Below are 22,389 nucleotides of genomic sequence, written 5' to 3' on the forward strand. Positions count from 1 at the left end.
GACAGTGTTTAGCAGTGATTCAATTTCTGACAGGGACTTTCCTTGATCCTCCACACATTTCATGCTATAATCATTTAGAAACACCATAGAAAATTTCAGAGCTTTCTGCCCAGCCATTCAAGAGTTATTAATATTTTTGAGTTTCCCATTGGTCTGGGGAAATTATGGTTTTAAGCCAGAAATATGGGCACGGCTCCCCCTAGTGGTGGCCCATGTTCATTGCACACATTTGCTCAATTGTAGATCCACTCCTGGTGCTGATTCTCTGCAAACTTCAGCCCTCCAGCTGTTTTTTTACTTCAGCTCCCATCATCTCCAGCTACAGAAGCCAATAGTCAGAAATAATGGGAGTTGTAATCCAACATCTGCAGAAGGGCTGAAGATGTGCAGCCCTGCTCTACTGTATAAACTGAAACTACTTCTCACTTTTTTCCTTGCAGAAACTTGCCAACAAAGCTGCTTCACTGAGTTAAGTGTGTCAGGTCATTGAAACCCCTAATGCAGGGAGGCGTATCATGTCTCCAGCTAGAGCCCTGCTCTTGTTTACTTCAGTAGTTTACTTCCTAACTTTCTGTTTCAGTCTCAGAAACTGCCCCTTGCCTCTCTTCTTTCTGCTCTTTAAAACCTCACATGCTAGAGTTCAAGCACAACTCCAGTCACGGGAACATAGGAAGCTGCCATATACTGAGTCAGACCATTGGTCTATCTAGCTCAGTATTGTCTACACAGACTGACAGTAGCTTCTCCAAGGTTGCAGGCAGGAACCTCTCTCCACTAGTGGAGCCACACCAGGGGGGACCCTGCCTCACCACGCCCCTATGTCTGACATCAGATGTGGGGGTTAGCCATGCCACTGTATCTGACATCAGACATGGGGGCGTGGTCTGGCTCCCGAACGGGACCACTTGGCCCCATTTGGGAGTTAGATGCAGGCCAGCCCTGCAAAAGCAGTGCTGGCCATCCAACTCCTGAATGTGGCAACACAGCCCCATTCAGGAGCTAGATCGGGGCCAGTGCCACATTCGGGGTGGGGGGGCAATGTGGCCTCGCTCAGGAGCTAAACCATCAACTCCCACATCTGATGTCAGATGCAGGGGGACATGTCGAGGCCACGAGGCGCAGCCCCTGAGGGGCAGCAGCCTGGGTTCTTTTAACCCAGTTGCCAAATGGTGGCTATGCTCCTGCCTCTCTCAGCCCTATCTTGGAGAAGCCAGAGAGGGAAATTGAAAACTTCTGCTCTTCCCCATCAACCTGATATCTTACAGTGCTGGCATGTGGTCTCCCATTCAAATGCAACCAGGGCAGACCCTGCTTAGCTAGGGGGACAAGTCATGCTTGCTACCACAAGACCAGCTCTCCTCTTCTCTTCCTCTCCAAACCAGGATATGGTGCCTGGCTCCAGAGCCCTCTGTGTTTCCTCTTCCACTCAAACTTCCTAGCTAAGCCTGAGGCCTTCTTGTCAACTCTGAATACCAGGGAAGTTAGGAGAAGGGAGTCCTAGCTCATACTATAATAAAGGTTAAGCATATTTAATAAAATTATCTAGCATATTGGAAATATGTAGTCAACAGAAACACACATGCCTACCTCATTTCCGCAATTATATCCTTATGTATGTTCTTTAGCAAGAAAAATATTTTGTTCCTGTAATGGTCTGTGGATGACGGAAAAATGACTTGCAATATTTCTTTAATTAATTCAATTGTCTGGCTTTGGGATGGAGTGATATCTTTTCTGTAGTTTTCATACTGTGCACCATCAAAGAACAGGTCAATGAATTCCATTATCTGGAGGTCTGTATCATTGGAGTGCAATTCCTCCTCTTTTGTCGTAAGATCATAGATCACATTAAGCAGACTGTTTTGCAAAATCAAATGAGCAATCTGGACATTCTTCAACTTTTTGCCACTAAGAAAATCAGTAAGGAAGGAAATAGGATCATTTTCTTCATTTCCATTCTTAAGCAGTTCCAAAAAGGACAGTATATCTTTGATGCTCTGTACTATCTCATTTGATGATTTTTTGCCAGTCATTAGTAGGACTAGTGCATTTATTATTTTAGAGTAATTTTTATTATTGTATTCTTGTAGCCATTGTTTCCCATGTTCAAGAATGTCTTCAAAACTCTTTAGTGATGTTTCTAGAAATGACGCATTAAATGGTCTTAAGACAGTTGCAAGTGACAACAAAATATTTTGCCATTCTGCGGTGCTTAGCAGTTGGACTTCTTTGTCAATCAATGACAGCAAATGCTTAATATTAAAATCTGACAACAGATTTTCTATTTCTCTCTCTGTATCAAGCCAGATAGTTTCTAATCTGTCTATTAGACTACCATTCCTTGCTAAAACCAATAAAGTCCTAAGCAACATGTATGTCTCATTTCCAGCTGGTGACCAAGTTACTAAAGGCCTTATTGCAGAAAAGAAAGATCTCAAGTTATCTTCAGCTACTTTTATTCCAAACATCTCATCGTTCATGCTGTTTAAATGAGTAAGAATGGTCTTCATCCTTAACAGCGTACTGTTCCTGTCAGTGTTCTGATGGCCATCTGCATCTGCAAGTTGTGCAAAGAGAGCCTTGATTGCTAGAAGCTCAGATGAAGTCATGTTATTCAGTGCTTTAATGAGCTGCAGATAAGTTTGCTTCTTCCCTACTAACATGCAGTGGGTTAAGCTGCTAGCATTAGTTCTAGAAGTCAAAACATAGTGTGACAGTTTATCCCAAAATCCTAAGAGCTCGTTCAGGCCTGAGCCATTAACTTGGTAAATCTTGGAAAATTTTAGGATAATAGGATACCACTCTTCAAGCTGGTGAAGGAAGCAGGCCATTTTGTATGTTGACTCCTTGAGAAAATATTCATCAGAGCATGGAAATTCTCCCTGTAATGACGTTGCATTCAGCTGTTCATGGTTATCAGCAACCATATCATGAATGAATGAGGAATGTTTTTGCACATCCAGATTACAAACCCAGGAGCTTGCTGTTGTAATGTTCCAGCAAATGATGGCAGTAAGACATCTCAGAGCTTTTTCAGACTCTTTGGTAATATCTGTAGTTTGCTCCAGTAACACTAGAAGGTTATTTACTTCATTGGATAACTTGGAAACTGTTGCCATATTTTGTTTCAGCATGAACTGGTACACTTCAATCAGGGCATCCATGACATTTTTGTGGGCTACTCTTTCTAAAAGATTAACTATTTCTGGAAGAAAATCAAGTATTTGTGTTACTTCAGTAAGCTCAGTCTCTTGAAATAATTCCATGATCTGCTGCATGCTGGTTGAATTCCATGAATGCGAAGTATTACAGACACTCTTTAACCAGTCCTCTACAAGATGAAACACAGAGCTCTCAGCATACTGACCAGCTCTGGCATTGGTAAGGAGATAGCTCAGGCTCTTACTGATCTCTCTCAGCGATTTTATTAAGAGTTCTGCTATAATTTCAGGCTTTTGCAACAAAGCTATTGTATGTTTTGAGAAGACCTCCTCACGCCCTGGTGAACTGGGGAGACTATAAAACTTCAGTAACCTGAGAGCCTTTATTAGTCCAACATCAAGGTTAGATGTGTATTTCATTGTATGAAACGTCATGTTGTGGGAATTTAGCTTACTCCAAGTCAAAGTATCCTTAAAGTAATGAACCAATTGTTGAAAGGACTCTCTTAGTAAGTTTATATTGTGTTGTTGGAGGCTTTCCAGAGCCTTGAGCAGAATTACAGTGTGCCAAGGAAATGATTCATTTTGTAGATATTTAAAAGATAAATTTTGCAGGAGAGTTTGCATTTCTCTTGTAAAGTCTACTGAAGAAGACCAGAACTGTTGGAGAAAGCTTAGAAATCCATTCAAATCCATGATGGGCTCTGATAACATTTTTTTGTTTGAATTAGGTACATATAGTAAAGAACCTGTCAAATTCTGAATTATGCTTTTAATTTGTCCACCTGTGGAATTAAACAGGGTGAAGATGAAGTCAACTCTCTGTAGATCATCATCTTCAAAAAAAGTAGGCAGTATTAATTTTAAATACTCCATCACTACATTGACACACGCATTTCTCAAATGTGCATCTGTAATGTTTTGTAAACAATGATGATTTGCAAGATTAAAGGCTATTTGAAGAATATCTGGGATATTCTCTAGTCTATTATCAGTCTCATTAAAAGGTCCCAGAGATGTCAGTAGAATTAAGACATTGTTAGCATTCTGAAGGTTGGAAAAGGAATATTTTTCTATGAGAGTCTGGATAGTAATTGCCCATGCATTACAGCCTTTAATGACACTTGCTGCATTTTCAAAGGTTAGAAGAGATTTTAAAAATGCAGGAAACCACCTCTGTGAAATATTTTGATCACACAGGTCATCATTTGACATTTCTTTGGTTATATTCTGGAAAATTTCAGTGCAGGACAGGAGATCCAGTTCTTGAGATAGATCTTTGAGGAGCTCAGCAGTCTCCCTTAGCTCAGTAAAACTTGTCTGGAATTTTTCCCTAGAAAGTACTAGAAGATTTGAGATGGATTTTCCAAAGGAAAATAGTTTGTATTCCAGTTTAGGGTTGGCAGGAGTGAAAATGTCAATCCAAGAGTCCCAAAAGTCACTGCTAAAATTAGCATTTGAGAGAAGTTCATGCAATTCAACAGTTATGTTTTCTACCACCTGCACTACTTCTTCGAATTCATCTTCACTATATGAACTGATTATGCCTATGACATAGTCAAGTCTAGCATAAAGATAGCTAAAATCTTCAAAATCAATCAAATCAAAAGCTTCAGTTACTCCTTTCAGCAGATTTAATGTTGATTTCATTTGCACCCTGACAGCAATAGTATCATTACATCTTTCAGAGAAGGTAATATTTTCAAGACCAAGTGAAAGGTGATCTAAGACTTTATGGAGATCAGTGAAAAAATCTGTATCTAGCCTTAACCACTTAGACATTTCTACTAAAATGTTAAGCCACATTTGAAACCACACATCAGTACAATTCATGGTTAAAGGTCCACTTGTTTCATTTCTGAGAAGTGGCACATTTAGGATATTACCAACCAGCAGAAGCATAAATGAACTAGACTGATTCACAGAGGGAAGTTCAGATATATGGAAATCAGTAGATGCATTATTTAATAGGTTTTCTGCTGGAATGCCAGAAAGTTGCTTCAAATGTTGAAAAAGAGCAGTGCAATGTTCCTTGCCTAGCGATTGTGATTCATGTTGGTTTGAAATGTTAGCCACAGTCTCCATCTTCTGTTCATCATTTTGTACTAACAACTGGGCTTGGAGTTCTATGTAACTGCAAAGCATTACTAGCTTTTCACAAATTGATTTTTGAGGGAGAGCCTGGAGAAGATCCACAGTATAAGAAATCAATTTTAAAGACTTGTTCAAATCAAATTGCAGGGAGAGAGCTGAAATGTTTCTTGAGATGTGATTAAGGAACATTACCAAAGAGCCATTGTTTTGCATCCTTAAGAGCTGGTTGACATCATGATAAAGGGAGGAAAATGCTTGGATTAGCAAAGCAGCACGGTTTCCCCCTACTCTGTGTATCTTTTGGTAGAAACTGAAGACAATGTTCTCCAGTTCTTGCATGTTGGGAGCAGAACTCTTATTTGACACCAGAAGCAAAATGGCATTTCTCACAGTGTAAATTGTGCTAAAGCCTGCAGCAGCATGTTCTGGAGACAACAGTCCAATCTCATAGAGAACCTTTATGAAGTGTTCACTTAAACTGTTTATGTAATCTGCATTCAAGACTGTTGATTCAGGCCAGTCTGTCAGGAAGTGCTGGAAAAATTGCAAGCTTCTGTTGAGAATCCTCTGATTTTCTAACACGCACAGCACTGCAATTCTAGATAAAAATTCCAATTCTTCTGCTACTGCTTCTACCAAGTGCTCAGTCCTCCAACCACGTGGCCATTTGGGGCCAGATTCATGCAAAGATGTCTCCATCATTTGCAGAAATCCTTCAGACCTGCAATAATGCCAAAATGTTGCAAGTTGTTGGGAATTCTTCAATATTCTAGTAGCAAGTTCAGAAAATAATGGGACATCAGTAGGAAGCTCTTCCTCCTCCATCCTGCCCAAACTAACAACCCAAAGGGCTGTATTGTGCAGAGCAGCTTCTACAGTGGATTGGAGGTCTTGAATATTCAGTGAGACTGAAGAACCAGGCAGAAAGGTTTCTTGGATGAATTCCACAAAGTGTAAGTTGAAAGCTGTTATCAATTCTTCAAGTTCCTGCCAGTCTTCTTCTGAATTCAGAAACTCTTGAATAGATGCAAAGATCCTGCAATGTGAATCAAGATTTTTTAAAATATATATCTATCACAGGAAAATGTATGTTACAGATAATCCGATCCTAAACTCAGGGGTTCAAAACCTTTTTGAATTCCCCATTCAAGCAAAGTGAATTAACTGGGCACTGTTTCTTTTACAACCTAGTCTCTATATGTCCCCTTCCTCTCTTTCCTTGGCCTAGAAAGAATCCTGCTGCAGGCTGACATTAAGAGCACTGCCAGGGTGCTGTACATAACCTTGTTTAATAAACCTTTTAGATTACCAACTCCTATATGGAGCCTAAATCAGTAGTCGAACTTTGACAGACAACAAATTTAACAGAATTCTTCAACCACCTGGGCTTACTACAAGTAGAGAGGACCATGGCTTGCCACAAGAATTCAGCACTCAACCTGATTCTCTATCATTTATTCTGGGAGTTCAGTTTCACTAATTGACCATGAGACAGATTTGTCTTCATTTAGCTGTTCATACCTCCTGTATTCTACCAAAGAAAACCACATGGCTCTGTGGTCGCCAGGAGTCAACACTGACTCGACAGCAAAACTTTAATTTACCAGTCCTGCACGGTGTTTATAGTTCCGTGGAGGGTTTGTTAATTATCAGTAGTTTTTCTATTGCCTGTTTAAGGCTGTGCATAAAGAAGTTTTCTTGTTACTAGTGTTACCAGTAGTCCGCTCATATGGATATGGGGTGGCTTTGTGGGAGGTGGATTAGATCGTTTTATCTGGATTAGATGTTGAGTGCTGTGCTTTGAAACATTAAGGTCATTCACATGACCATTTATCCTAAGGTCAGGGAGGGTGGAGAGGGGAAAGGCAGGAAAGTTCTTACCTTCCCGCACATGACTGGCTTGATTTTCCTCTTGCTGTGCAGCCACACACAGTGATTAGGGGTGTGACATGTTTAACTGGACACATAAAATTAGTCATAAAGCATTTGGGCCTCTCTGGACAGCGACCCCTGATCTTAGTAGCTGTTAGGACTAACATTTTGGTAAAACTGGAGTCAGAGGGGGGGCACGTGCCCCAGGCGCCATCTTTTCTGGTCACGTGGGGGGCGCCACCATGACAAAAAAATTTTTTATTTTTTTAAAATTTTTTGTTAATACAAATGTTTCCTGCTCAGTGCAGCAGCGCTGCAGCAGTCAAGGGAGCACATCAGCGCCCCCTCCCCCACGAGCGGTCCCTTTCGTGCCGCCCGCGTCCCCCCCACATTGCTTTGCTGGCGCCTAGCGGCCAGTCAGTGGCCTGGCTTGGCGGCGGGCGCTTGTGAGGAAAAACCTAAGTATAATGTAGTATGTTGGTGGGGCGGGGGGGCGCCATTTCAGTGCTTGCCCTGGGCGCCGTTTTCCCTAGTTACACCTCTGACTGGAGTTTATTTGAATGAAACCAATTAATCAATCAAGTAACTAGCTAAGAGGAAGATTATTAATAAACTTGAAAGTGGTTGAAATTGTTTTACAACCATATATTCCCCCCCTCCCCCAACAAATAAATAGCATAAGCTCAAATGACTTCAGCTAAATAATTCAATACACGGAGGCTGACGCCAGCCAAGCTTTTCAAGCCCCAAAGGCTCAAAGATACAGAAATGTGAAAGATTAGATAAGGATGGCTGGAACTGGAATACATCAATTAGGAAAAAATTGACTCCGATGGCTTCAGTTAAAAACAAAAACTCAGGCCAATACTTTGCACAACAAACTCAAGGCCAGTTTCCACAAAACATATATTTCAGAAATCTATGTACTAGTCTTCAATATGAGTATTTATTTTAAAGGATGGTTAATAATAATATAATATCAAAAATATTAATAAAACAATACAGGTTTTAAAAAAACAGTGTTAAACTAGGAAATGAGATGTGTTTGTTTAGACTTACCTAACCCATGAACTAAATGGGAAATCTGAGAAGTTTTGTAGAAATAAAGTAAAGTTATCAATGATGGCCTTCAGATTGAGCTTCTGATTAGAACAAAGAGGTGTACCAGATTCATCTGCATACAAAAGACAGTTTCTAATATAAAGACATTTCTACTGCAATGGCATATGGTAAGCAAATAGCTAGAATATATTACCATACTGTAGATGCAAAGCAAAATGAAGTGAAGTGTTCAAACTGTCACAGAAAGCAGCACTTTCATTATATTGGAAGAATCTGGATAAACTTCTAGAAGTGAATGGGGATAGAAATTCTAATTTGAAAATACAGAATGGTATAACGTTCATTGACTGATCCCAGCAAAGTATTTTAATATTGCCTTTTAATAAAATAGGGAGTTTGTTACATTACTAAAGACAAACTGCAAGTGCTTTACTTTAGCTTGCCAATGAAAGCATGTTGTGTGAAATTAGTTACCAGTATTGCAACTGTCGGCCACCTAATGATGCAGCAGAGAAATGACTTGACTAGCAAGCCAGAGGTTGCCGGTTCAAATCTCCACTGGTATGTTTCACAGATTATGGGAAGCACCTATACTGGGCAGCTATGATATAGGAAGATGCTGAAAGGCATCATCTCATACTGCGCGGGAGGAGGCAATGGTAAACCCCTCCTGTATTCTACCAAAAGACAACCACAGGGCTCTGTGGTCACCAGGAGTTGATACCGACTCGATGGCACACTTTACCTTTTATCGCAACTGTCTCAGTTGCACAAGGCTGTTGCTATGTCAGACCATACTGAGACCTAGACCTGGAGGGTCCCTGAGATCAGTAACTTAAGTGAGAGCCTTGCATGCTGCAACCAGAATGCACTGCTTTGTTGGCCAGGGCAAAGTAGAATGCCAGGCTCCAAGTATTTGCATAACTGCCCTGGCCAGTGCAGAGGCTTCATACTGCTAGCAAGTCACAGGGGGTTGATGTCGCTTTCTACTGCCAATCAGACTGATTCCCTTCTGCAGCTAAAGAGGACTCTGCAGCCTGAGTGCATACCATTTCATGGTAGCTCATGAGGCTAGGTCTCATCTTGAGAAGCTGAGGTTCCCAATTCAGGCCTGGAGTCTTTGACAGCAATTAGGGGTTGGGTTTGGTGCCACAGGGAGGGGAGCGGTGAGCGGGATCTTTTAAAAATAAGAGAGCAGGTCCCTACCTGCTCTCCGCCATCACATGCAGCTTCCTGCTGCAATTGTGCTGCCCTCCAAAACCCATGTGCATCACTGGCATGCACATAGCACCCATGCGGTTGCTCGCCACTCCCCTCCCCATCGTGCCAAATCGGTTCGGTGCCAAACCAATGCACAACCTCGGTTCGTATGTATCCCTAACAGGGATCTGAGAAATCCACAAGCCTCAGCCTGGTTTTGCTCAACCTGTCAAGCTCTGTATTAGATTTGCTACTGGTCAGTTAAATTGTTCCTGGCTGCACTCATCAAGGTAACCAGTAATATTTTAATATTAAAATGTTGGCAAGTCTAATTTACTATAAGAGCTTAGGCGTCTGGACCATTAAACACATACATGTGGACACACAAATAATAATATTTTTGAGTTCTCCTGTCATGAATATTGAAATAAAATAATCCCATTTGCAATGCCTTGCCTGCCTCAAGGCCCTGAGGGTTACTGCCCCTTGTGGCAGACTGCTACATTACAGCAGAGTCCTAGGCTTCTGAAGCCCTGGAGAGGCCCCACCCTGTGGCATTTCTCTGTAGCATGAAATATAAATGACCTTCTGGCTGAGGCATGCCTTGCTTTAGTATCAAGGTCCACTTGTTCTCTCTCACTCTTGACTGCTACTTGACTTGACCAATGGTGTGTTATTGGCTCTCATTCCTCTGTTGACCCTCTGGCTCCTGATCGTTGATCCAGCTTGACCTTTGGTATGTTACTGGCTCTTGGCTCCTCTCTTGCGGGTCAAGAGAGGAGTCTCTTGACCTGGACCCTAACCTGACCTCCTGACCCTATCTACCTGAAGTGGCCCTTGATGGCTGTGCTATCAGTTGTAACTAGAGGTTCACAGAGAGAAGGTGCATAATGAGAAGGCTGGAATTTAAAAGAATTAAGTCAGGCTCTGAGTAAAAATAAGTAAAGTGAATCAGTTATATGAGCTTGGAAAGGAAAAGATTATAAAGCCGAGACTTACGAAAGAGTCGGTTTTGCCTGAAATGTATTAAAAACACTGTAACCAGAATCGTGTAACTGAGAAAGCAAGCGACCCTACTTTATAAATAGAGAACCAGGTAACCTTCAGAATTTATGATTATTAAACTTTTTTATTAAACTTTGAGAGAAACTGAGAGTGATTTTGTCCATAGCCCCAAACCAATAATACTACGTTTCTGGTACAGAAGACCATTCGTATGCAGATCCTGTTTATACAGAGACTTTGATAGGGTGCCAGTGGAGAAAGATAATGCTGGGAATAATAGAAAAAGCATGAAAAAATATACACTAATGTGCTCTCAAAAACCTCCTCTCACGATAGCCCTTTTTATCCAATTCTTGTCTCTTGCCTTCATGGGGGTGAGGGGGGTTTAAGAAGCAGTAAAAAAAATGTGAATGACCACTAGTTTCCTATTAAGACGGGATAGGAATACTGACATGTTTCACAAAGTTATGATTATGAATAGTCATGGGAAATTTTAGGATTTAAAAAGTATGGTTCCTAGTGCAGAGTTAAGTTGCCTTTGAACTTCTTCACTTGAATCTTTCTTTCATAAGACCATAAGAACAACCTGCTGAATCAGGCCAACATTCCTGTTTCCTGTATCTTAAGATACGGTAACCAAAACTGTATACAGTACTCCAAATGTGGCCACAACACCACAGATTTGTATAAGGGTATTATAGTATTAGCATTTTTCTTTTCATTCCCCTTCCTAATGACCCCTAGCATGGAATTTGTCTTTTTCACAGCTGTTGCATACTGAATTGACACTTCCAATGAGCTGTCTACCACAACCCCAAGACCTCTTTCCTAGTTAGTCATCAACAGCTCAGAACCCATCAGTGAGTATATATGTGAAGTTGGGGTTTTTTGCCCCAACATGCATCACTTTACACCTTTACAGTTTGTAAGTAAATACTGTGTCCCTTGAACTAATTCTCCTTGAACTTACTTTTCATGTAAAACCCTGGGTAATTTGTAATTTGTGTAAAGCCCTTGATAGCTTTGTCTGTTTTATCTGTTCTATGTATGCTGTACTAGAAGCTATATAAACAAACTAGTATTTTTATAGAAGACTAGTATCTTTCAGCCCATTGAAATAATGGGTGCTAGTAGCCTTCTCCGCCACCGCCTCCCACCCAGGCCTTCCGCCTCCCGCGGTGGTTTTTTGGGGGGGCGCACTTCTCCTCAGATGGAGAGATCGGGGAAGGCAGGCAGGCAGGAAGGACGGGAGGCAGTGCTTGTCAAGTAAGCGTACGGCCGCTGGGGTCAAGGAAGCGGCACCGCGGCGGGGTGATGGAAAGAGAGAGAGAAGCGAAGCAGCTCAGAGATGGGGAAGGAAGAGGAGGAGAAGGCAGCCAGGGTTTTGAGGGAAGGGAAAAGGCGATGGCAGTCAGAACGTCAAGCCCCGTGGCTGCTTCCCCACCCGCCAGCCAACGGCTCTAATGGCTGTCAGCCTCTAACCAGCTCTAGGGAGGTGAGCGGCGCAGGAGAGCCGATGTGCGGTCCTGGGTGGGAGGCGCTCCACCAATTCCCCCCCCACTCTTTTTCTCCAGGCTCCGAGGAGGAGGCACAGCGCACGCTTCGCTTCCCTGCCTTGCCTCTCTGCTCCTTCCCGCCCCCTCCCCCGCTCGCTCCTTTTTTGTTCCAGCTGCCTTCTTTTCCTGGCTGCAGCTGCACTTCAGTGTCTCCACCTCTCTGCCGCCTGGCTTCTTCCTCTGCCTCCTTTTTCGGCAGGCCAGACCTGCTGCCGCCTCTCCTCTCCCCGCAGCCGGGCTGGACCCGCCACCTCCACCTCTGCCCTCCCCATAGGCCATTCTCGGCCCGCCGCTCTCCTCAACATGGCCGCCGTGTCTCTGCGGCTGTATCTTTCTCGGACGTTCTGGGCATGCGCGGAGCGCATGCCCAGAACGGCCAAGAAAGACACGGTCAGACACGGGATTACACCTAAGCATTTTATTATAGAGGATTTTCTCTAGTACTTTTAATTACTGTCTACTCTCAAGAATATGAATCCACATAGTGGTGTGTGCCTTAGCTTACAGCTAATCTAAGTCTTGGGATGTGAGAGGTCATCAAACCAGAAGCAATCTGAGACACTCCCTCATATACATTTCCTAGCATGTAGTAAACTAGCACATATAAGAGAAAGGCTTGGCATGGGCTTTCCCCTGATGTCAGTGGCATAGTGATATTGACTGCAACCTGTGTTCTAAACTTGGTGGCCACTGCCACAGCTATACCACCAGCTGCCTTTCTTCCCCAGCCCTCTGGCCACTTCCTCACTGCTCACCTCCATGGCAGCTCACCTACTACTGGGCTTCCATCTTTTGCTCTCCTTCCCGCAGGTGCCTCTCTCCCCCTCCTGGGAAGAGAGGTAGCCATCTCCCCTTCCCCTTCCCCATCCCCTTCCCCAAACCACTGTCTCCACAGCCTCCATCTTTTCAGCCTGCAATCATTTCAGTGAGTAAAATGTGCAGACATTTCACAGCAGTAGTCATTAACTTACCAGGTTGCCATCTTGTGAAACTTTTCTCTTCATTCACATAGTAAGATATCTCACACATTCTCCTGGCAATTACTGCTAAACCCTTCCAGTAGAAAATCTTCTCAAAACCAAACCACAATTCATCAAGGGTGTCCCAAAACCTGTGCCAGGAGGAAAAAAATTCCTTTGCTCTATATGATGATATGAATCGTCCTTATATATTTCAGCTGATTCATGCATTGCAGTTTTCAGATGTATCAGAGGTGGGGCTCTAAGAAGGTGCATGGGTCTGAAAAACCTGCATCATCCTACCTCTGGGGACACTTTGCTCCCCTCACCTGCTGGCCAGCCCCTCTGTGGGGTGCAGGGAGGCAGAGAGAGAGAGTGCGCGCGAGAGAGAGCGCACTCTAAAGTAAGTGGTGAGTTGTGTGTGGAAGGATCCAGCAATGGGGTTCTCCTCCCCCTGCTCACTGCTCATCCCCAGAGATGTGCTTCTGCCCATCCCCAACAGCACACTGCATGGAGCACACTGTTGTTGGGGGGGGGGAGCTGCTGCTGCTCCCACCGGGAGAGGAAACGTACAAGAGGGTAGCGAGTAAACTGCCACCAATATATGCGGATGTGCAGTTGACATGTACCAAGAAGCTCCAGTTATCAGTGTCTTCCTAGTAGATGTCCACTGCATGCTTATACACAAACAATAGATGTCTGTTGCCTGCCTCTCTCTCTCTCTTTCTCTCTCTCTCTCTCACACACACACCTGACTCATACTTTTTACCAGGGACATATATGTAGCAAACATTTTTGCGATATAAGTGTCAGAGCTATTTCACACACTACAGACCTAGGTATATGTGGCGAACACATTTCCCCTTTGAGCTCACCATCTGCCTCTTAACTGATTATTCACTTGCTTATACTTAAATAAAACTGTGTGTGGCCAAACCCTTCATATAGGCACCTTTTGGGTTTGGTGGGTTTTGGGTGTGTTTGTTTTTTGAGAGATTGAAAGACATCCCATATAACTTACAACTGTTTACACAAAAGCTACTATCCATAGGAAAAGGAGTTCATGCAGACAGGCAAGTTGCCCCAGCATGAGCTCTCTCACCCAGAATCACTGGGTTGTCTGTATCATCTTGCCAAACGGCAGGGAGCATTTTACCCCATCTGGTACTGATGTCTGAAAAAATTGTAAATTACCAAAGACTGTTTTCTTTTTCATCCCTATGCAGTACCACACTACAGGCAAAAGAGCCTCAAAAATAGCACATCCCAAATGACCATCCCTATTAATTAAAGCTTCTCCCCCTACACACACGAACACACCCCACCACACACGTTTTAAACTAAGTTAAAGCTTTAACCAATCTATCAATTAAACTGATCAAAGCTTGCAAATATATTACTACTATAATTATAGTAACTAATAATATAAATGGTTTATGTTTCTAAAGTTAACTGAGCTAGTTAAGCCTCGAAATTTTATAAACAGGTATTCGATATATACTGTATTGCCACAACCCCAAAAAGAAAGAAAGAAATCTACTTGGAAACATTGCTGCACAGTTTAAGCTCTGTGGGCCTGTGAGCTAGCTCTGATTCATTATTTAATCAGAGAAGTATATTCCCAAGCATGACCCTTTATTGTCATGAAGCTGGGGCAGAGACAAGAGCTGCAAACAAAAGACCTTTTCAGTTTGAAATTCATTTGGAACCACGAGGGAGGAGAGAGAGAAAATCAATGTCTCCCAAATGGAAAAGGACAAAATTACACTAGTTTACTTTCTGATTTCCAAAATGGCATTGCTAGCAACTTCTCCTCTTACCATGTTTTGTATGGATGGAATGGCATATTGTTTCTGCTATAATGAGATGTTGTTTTGACCTTTAAATAAAAAATGTTTATCTCTAGGATCTCATCTATCATTTTTTAAAGACACCTTTCCCAACGTTAAATGTTAACAATAAAAGTTATTAACAGATTCTCAGTGGTCTGTAGCTAAAACCTCAGAAACAAACAGAATGCCACTGGTTTGGAAATGGCATGTGAGAGTGTCTGCAGAATTTCTGGTTTGAAAATGTAGTCATCAGATATGAAAATTAGGGATGTGCACGGAACCGGTTCGGAGGCCCCTTATGGACCTCCAAAATGGTTCTAAAGTCTGGCTTTTCAGCCAATTCAAAGGTGGGGGGATTACTTTAAGGACTGGGGAGGGTGCTCTTACTCGGTCTCACTTGCCGCCCCTTATGTAATGGACCGGAAGTGTCTACTGTGCATGCGTACGTCATGACGTGCGCACTAGTGAGCACAACGTGCGCATGCACTGCGGCCACTTCCGGTCCGTGACGTATGGGGTAGCAAGGAGGCGGGGCTGATTTTAATGACTGCACCAGCGGGGGGAACATGGGGGGGGCAAGAGCACCCTCCCCAGTCCTTAAAGTTATCCCCCACATACACCTTTAACTGGCAATCGCCGGTTCCGTGCACATCCCTAATGAAAATTGCCCAACTATGGGCAGTACTACATGCTACAAAGAAACTCAGGACTGCTGGCAAATATGGAACCCCATACTGAGTTCCTCTATTCCTCTCCATATCATTTAGTTCAAACTGGCCCATATCCCAAGGAGAAAAGCACATCATGACATAATTCTAGCCCTCATCATCGCTCTCCCCCTGCCATGTACAGAAACATGCAAGGGGGGAAATGGAGCATGCCAGCCAGCTACACCCTCTGCATTGGCCAGCCATGTCTCTGCATTAGGGCTTGTCTGATGAAGGCAACACTCAACATGGGGAGGGTCTGCATGGTTTACAGAGGAACCCTCCCCTCTTTGGAAATAAAGATTCCAGAGCCCCCATTCAGTGTTGCCTTCTTCAAACAAGTGACTACACCAACACTCAAGAGGATACGGCTGCCCAGCATGTTGGTGTAGGGAACATGGCTAGCTGGTGAACTCCCATTTTCCCCTTTGCACATTGGCTGTCCATGGGGCAGGGGGCGGGAAATAAACGACATATAAAACAGTTTCTGTAGCAGTCCGTGTACTTTGTAACACGTAGTTCCTTCCTTGGAATAGCGAGGTTCATGCCAGTGCAGCTCCACAAATGAGGCTCCTCATATCTTAAAGGAAATATGCTACATACAGCAATTGGATGAGCTCCTCCTGACAGGAGTTGAAAGAGACCGTCTCCACAGATTGTGTCTTGTTCCAGAACTTCTTTATTTCATAGCAAACGGCACTTGTCTCAGCAAGCTTCTGTCCTATATCTTGCCAGCCCAAATAGCCTTCCATTATCGAAACTGGCATACCACGTTGTCCTTGAACAGTGCTTTGCAGAAGCTGGACCTATGGGAGAAACAAGGGTACATCTGCTTGTAAAAGGTAAACAAACAGAAAAGCGCTAATAAGAAGGAAGATACAGAGTTGTAATATTTTAAATTTTTTAGTACTGGTTGTTAAATTTATTTACTGTGTTTGTGTTTTGGAACTTGTGTTTATATAGCAATGTATAATATGCAGGAGGTTTGGGTGATTTGTAGACAGAACAAATCACCCGTGCTCAATTGCCCAGATTCATGTACAAAACAAATCACCCCAGAATCTGACCTGGAAAATTCAGATTCGGACCTCCATTTTGTGACCAAAGTGGGTTAGGTGGCAGTGCCCAATGGGTGGAAGCTACTAAGTTAGAATTCACTATCCCTACTCATTTTTGTTCATTCAGAGTCTTCTTTAGTGCAAAATGAGAATCCACTCTCATTTCCTACCAGAGAATCTACTCTCAAAACACCTCAGACATTGAAAACAATAAAACCTAGGGCTTGTTGTGGTTAGCAGCCTATGTGCACTACACCACAACCTGCTATGGGCTACCCTGGTGCACTCCAAATGGAGTTATGGGGCTTCTGAAATTCCCCATTATTCCCTATGGGGAAAAAGTTGACACGCCAACTTCAAAATATTTTTTAAATCACCCCTTTGCCCAATTTCTTTTAAATCTGGGTGGTAGCTTCTTTGCACCCATTGGGCACTACCACCCATAACAACCCACTCTGGGCCACCCTGGTGCCACTCCCCCCAGGGAGTTATAACTAAGGCTGCTGAAATCCCCATTATTCCCTAGGGGGGGAAGCTTAAAGATGCATGAACTTTAAAAAAATTAAAAATCACCCCTTTTCCAATGTCTTTGAAATTTGGGTGGTAGCTTCCACCCATTGGGCACTACCACCCACCCCACTCTTTTGTCCCCAAAACCCCTTTTTTGCCCTGAATCGATTCAGAAATTCAGGTATAAATCAAATCTGGGGTGATTCGGGGGGCAGATTCAGACCCAAAACAAATTGCGGGTGATTTGGTTCAGGTACAAATCAAATTAAAAAACTGATCCATGCACATCCTTTGCAGACAATTAGAGAGATGTCAGTTGGTCAGATGCTGAAGAGGTGAGAAGGTGAGCTGGAGGCTTGGAGAGAGAAGGGTTCTGGAAAGGGTGAAGAGAGAAGTGGGGCTTAGGTGGGGCTTCATCAGAGAAGTGGCGCTTCACCAGAGAAGTTCTCTAGTGAAGAGAGAAGTGAGGCTTAGGTGCAGGTAGGGGTGAATCTGTTCTCTACTTGGAAGCCAAGGCCTGTTGAAGGACGACCCAACAGAAGAAACATAACCATGTACTCTGGGCTCCTTGGAGGAACAGCGGTATATATATGTCAAATAAATAAATAAATAAATAAATAAGAAGACCCAACAGTCCTCAAGAGAAACAGAGCAGAAACTTGCAACCAAGCAAGGCATCTGAACCCCAGAGTACAGAAAAACCATTAACATCTTTGTTAGCTAAGACAATATTCTGAAACACCTTGAAACCCAGGAATCTGTGGTCATGAGAACAGCCTCAATGTCTGAATAGGATTAATTAGGTTAGAGCACTTTCCCCTAAGCTCTAGTATTTTATGTGGAGGGTGGTGGTTGTTGTTTTAATAGAGAGGAGCATTCGGTCCTGTGACGGAAACCATTTATGAACCTCTAGAACCTGTAACCATCATGCTTAAAGAACCTTTGTTAAACAATAAATCCTGTTGTTTAGTTTTACCAAGAATGTTTTATTTCCTAAGATCTGCCTAAAATCTGAATGGTGGCCTAGGGAAAAAAGGAGGGATCCACGATGTCCCAAGGAGAAAAACAAAAAACAGACCGTGGACAATTAATCTAATAAGCAATTAAATAGGAATTGATTTAATCAAATAACATACTAAACATAATATAAAATATACCAAAAACTAGTGTATATATATATAGAAAGCGTATGACTGAAATATACTATACAAAACCAGTCAAGTAAACATCTACAAACAGCATATATGAATGAATGAATGAATACAATACACATAAACAAATAATAAATAGTAAACTCTCACTAGGAGCCCAGAGTCTGGTGGAAGCAAAAGAACCTAACAGACAAAAGTTGGCATCAATATGTGGCTCCAAATTTGCTCATGTTCACAATAACAGCTCTTGTGGTTATCTTGTAGTCTGATAGTTGGGAGTGATGATAGGGATGTAATCAGTTGTATTCAAGGTCTCAAAAGTTGATAACAGGAAAACAGTACATGCTGTGCAGTCTGCTGAATGCTGACTGAAGAGACTGGAAAAGGCAGGGCACTACTGCTGCCCCAGGATAACTAGCTGTTTCACTGAATGCTTCTTCAGGAGCACATTTCATCAGTCTCAATTGATATGCAAGCTCAAACCATAGTAACACTCACTGTTCCTCCAAGCAAGTAGAAGCCTAAAAGCATGCTTCTGAATCTGAATGGTGGTAGCAAGTGTACCCTGAAGTAGGGTCAACCCTCACAATAGCCTCTTCCTAATCTTCATTATCAGAGAAAGAGTGTGTGTGCCAGTGTCATCCAAACACCGAAAGCTGGATTCCTTATTTTGTGGGCACTTGAGGAAGGACTTGGAAAGGAGTCCAGTGCCCAGGACTCCTAATGAGGCCCAAGACCAAGGGAAGGGGATTAAATATCTCCTAGTTTCCCATACCCTCTTCTGTGGCTCCATTTCCAGGCTCCCAGCTGAGTTCCAGTTAATTATTCTTGGTTCACTTGTGCTTGCCCTTAAATGCTGCTTCCCAGCTAATACAAACTTTCTGCTTTCTCCCCAGCCAACATCTACTTTTTTACTTCCTCCCCAGATCCCTTATTGACTGCCATATCTCATGACCAGGGAACACATCTCAGTCACTTGGCAATGGGACCAATGCTCTTCTGATATTATCTTTTGTTGGGTCATACCTCCACTGTCATGGTAACAAGATGAATGGCTGCCTTTTCTTGGTTCATTATCCTCGCTTTACCTTGACTCACACAGAAATCTTTCAAGCCAGGATTCTCCCAGTAATAGTGAACTGCCTCACAGAGTTCTTATGATGAGGATGAAGAGAATAATTTAGTGAGTTTACTTATCTGGAGCTTTAGGGATCGGGTAGGTTTAAGATCTAAGCAACAGATAAATTACAGAACTGCAGACTGATAGCCTTCAGCAAATATTTTACTACAAGCAGGAAAGAAATTTCTCCCCAGAATCCCTCCACATGGTGAAGAATTCTGGGGTAGATTTTAAATTCATGCACAGCACAAACTAGTCCCATTGCGCTTCCATGCCACCCCTCACAAAAAGAGAGGGTACCTGCCAAACATTTCCCTGTGTCTGTGCATTACAGGGGGAGATTAGTAATGGTGAAAGCTTGTCTGATGTAGTTTGATCTTCCCCTCAAGGAAGCCATAAAAGGTTTCTGGGGAACCCAATAATTCCTAGGAACAAGTTGGAAAACTAGTGCCATGAACTACAATCTGAAGTCACTAATTATACTCCAGATTTGTAGCCTCCTGACAAATTTTGCTTGTCACCATGGCTAGACATAATAATTTCAGGAGAGTTGAAGGTGGTATGGTAGAGCCCTCACTCCCCTGACACTAATTCCTTCTATCCTATTGGCTCTTAAGGCAGGCTTTGTTGGTTTTGAAAGCACTACAATAGTGGGACAGAGAAAAAATATGTACATACCACAATCAATGATATACTTTTCAATTTCCAGGTTGGGGGAACAAATGTCTGTCTCCAGTTAAGTAATGCAATGACCCATTTTAGATGACTCATTTATAGATTATGTCCATATGACAGTTGATTTGATTTTGCTAGTGCTGAATGCATAATCCAAATATTCCCCGCAATAATCTGTTTTACACCATATTAAATTGTTACTTTAGAAACCTGAGCAACCAATGTCAAATCACCTTCATGAAAACTTACAGATTCCTTTATTAGCTGGATTCGGTCCCTTAACTTGGAGAATTCATTGTAATGGTTTTGATGGCACACAAACACTTCAAGGACATCTCTCAGTTTTGATTCTGGTGGCAGCCCAAAGCTCTTCTCAGAAGCCCTAAGATCATCTTTGCAGGTATAGGAAGCCTCACCTATCAGAATCTGAAATAAATGCAAAAGGGTAGATGAAATTCACACATATATGCAAATCAAACATTCTTTACAAATTAAGAATTTGTCTACAAAAAGATGCTGATGGTTGTATGGTTCATGTTGCCAACTTTTGATGTCAAAAATAGAATCTGGCAGATCAGACTGGAGCCAGGGCAGAACCTAATAAATAATGAGTGGTGCCTGGGAGAATTTGGAGTTCACTGACTTTTCAGACCCTACGAGTCAGTGACTGCACCAGATTAACAGATGAATGGCTAATTATATCCCTGGGCATTTTCACACAGGGCTTTTAGCTCGCATCTCCCTCAGAATGGAGAGTGTGCATTCACATATCGTCCAGATTTACCCCCAAATCCCTGCAAGCTATTGAGGAGTACTTCACACACAATTTGACCACCTAATGGCGCAGTGGGGAAGTAACTTGCCTAGGGAGCAAGAGGTTGCTGGTTTGAATCCCCACTGGTAGAAACACCTGTATTGGGCAGCAGCGATATCAGAAGATGCTGAAAGACATCATCTCATACTGCATGGGAGATGGCAAAGGTAGACCCTTCCTGTATTCAACCAAAGAAAACCACATGGCTCTGTGGTTGCCAGGAGTTGACACCGACTTGATGGCACAACTTTTCCTTTACTTTTCACACACAATTTGGGTTTTTCATTGCACACTAGAGTGTAGCCCGATTTATATCCAGGATTTAAAAATCCACTTTTTGCATCAGTCTTTGGGGGCAACTTCAAACACGCAATAAAAAAACACAGTAAACTTGCGGTAAAGCCTGCTGTGTGAAAAATGCTCTAGTTCTACTCATCCAGAAACAGGGCCTACCTCTTTTAGCCTCATAAAGAATGTTCCAGTGTCTATATGCATCAACTCCTCTCTTTTAGCATTGTGCACCAAACTGTCCAAGTTTTGTAAGGCTTCTGTAATAAATGAGCAAAAATCATCATAATTTTGTCATTCAGTAAATACTTTCCTTTGTACCCAGAATTTGCAAGAACACAACAGAAAATATGGAATGTATGTGAAACTCAGTACATTGGTTAGTAACTTCTTAATTAAAGTTCTGTACTGAAAGTGGGCAGGCACAGAAGCTTATGGCAATAGTTTTGAAGCTGTGCTATGCGAAACCCTGGGGCTTTTTAGACTAGGCTGGCCCATTCATGAGGCCAGATGGAACACTTGCCTCAGATACTGCCATCACCAGCCATCTCTGCCTCTCCTCCTCCTACTTCCACATTCCCTGTACTTAAAAAAGAATTGGGAATGGAACAGAGAAAAGGAGAGGAGAAGATCTCTTGGGAGACATTCTAGCTCTGTCTTCAAGCATTCTTAAGCAACTCAGATTGCTGATTGTCTACCACAAATAGATAACTTATCCCTATAGTGAATCTCTGTGTGCTGCAGGATGCTAGACTAGATGGACTTATGCTCTGATCCAGCAGGGCTGCTCTCCTCAGGCTGGCAAAGCAAATAATGTGGATCCTCTCCAAGGAACTCGAACCCTATGAGAATAATCCACATGATCTGCCTCCCCGTATGAATAGTCTCCAGCCACAAGGGACCGAATCTCAAAAAAGCAACTCCATTACAGCTTTGACTGTATGTGAAAAGCAGCTGCATTCTCCCACAAGTGGTATGGAATCATCTCTTCTCTTTGGAAAGTTAGGCATTAAGGTGAATTCACTGATCACTGGCACTTGTTTTGAATTCTGAACATTTTGAGTTCAGATTTTGGATTCAAATCCAAATTTCAGTGTGAATTTTTGACACATTTCAAAATTTATATTGAACGTTATACTCTTACAAAACAGTGGCTAACATCTAATCTCAAGGACCCAATTTTTGCTAAAAGGGGTAGTACTGTGATTGAATATTTAGGTTAAGCAGGAAAGATAAGGCAGCGAGAAAATAATGTAATGATTTTTTAAAATCATATTTTAAAACTTTCCTCTCTCCAAATCATGAAATTGATTTATTGGTTATTT

At 42.5% G+C, this 22,389-nt stretch overlaps 1 protein-coding gene across 1 annotated transcript in view; it reads right to left on the reverse strand.

Annotated features, from left to right (window-relative positions):
* ABCA13 (ATP binding cassette subfamily A member 13) overlaps nucleotides 1-2,918 on the reverse strand; it is a 293,809-nt gene extending 290,891 nt beyond the window's left edge. The window contains exon 1 of the mRNA XM_053266156.1: nucleotides 1,588-2,918. Coding sequence (XP_053122131.1) covers nucleotides 1,588-2,831 — 1,244 coding nt within the window. The 5' untranslated portion in view covers nucleotides 2,832-2,918. The remainder of the gene's footprint in view (nucleotides 1-1,587) is intronic.
* Nucleotides 2,919-22,389: the final 19,471 nt, after the last annotated feature.

This window comes from Hemicordylus capensis, chromosome 6, assembly GCF_027244095.1.
Source record: "Hemicordylus capensis ecotype Gifberg chromosome 6, rHemCap1.1.pri, whole genome shotgun sequence".
Classification (NCBI taxonomy): domain Eukaryota; kingdom Metazoa; phylum Chordata; class Lepidosauria; order Squamata; family Cordylidae; genus Hemicordylus; species Hemicordylus capensis.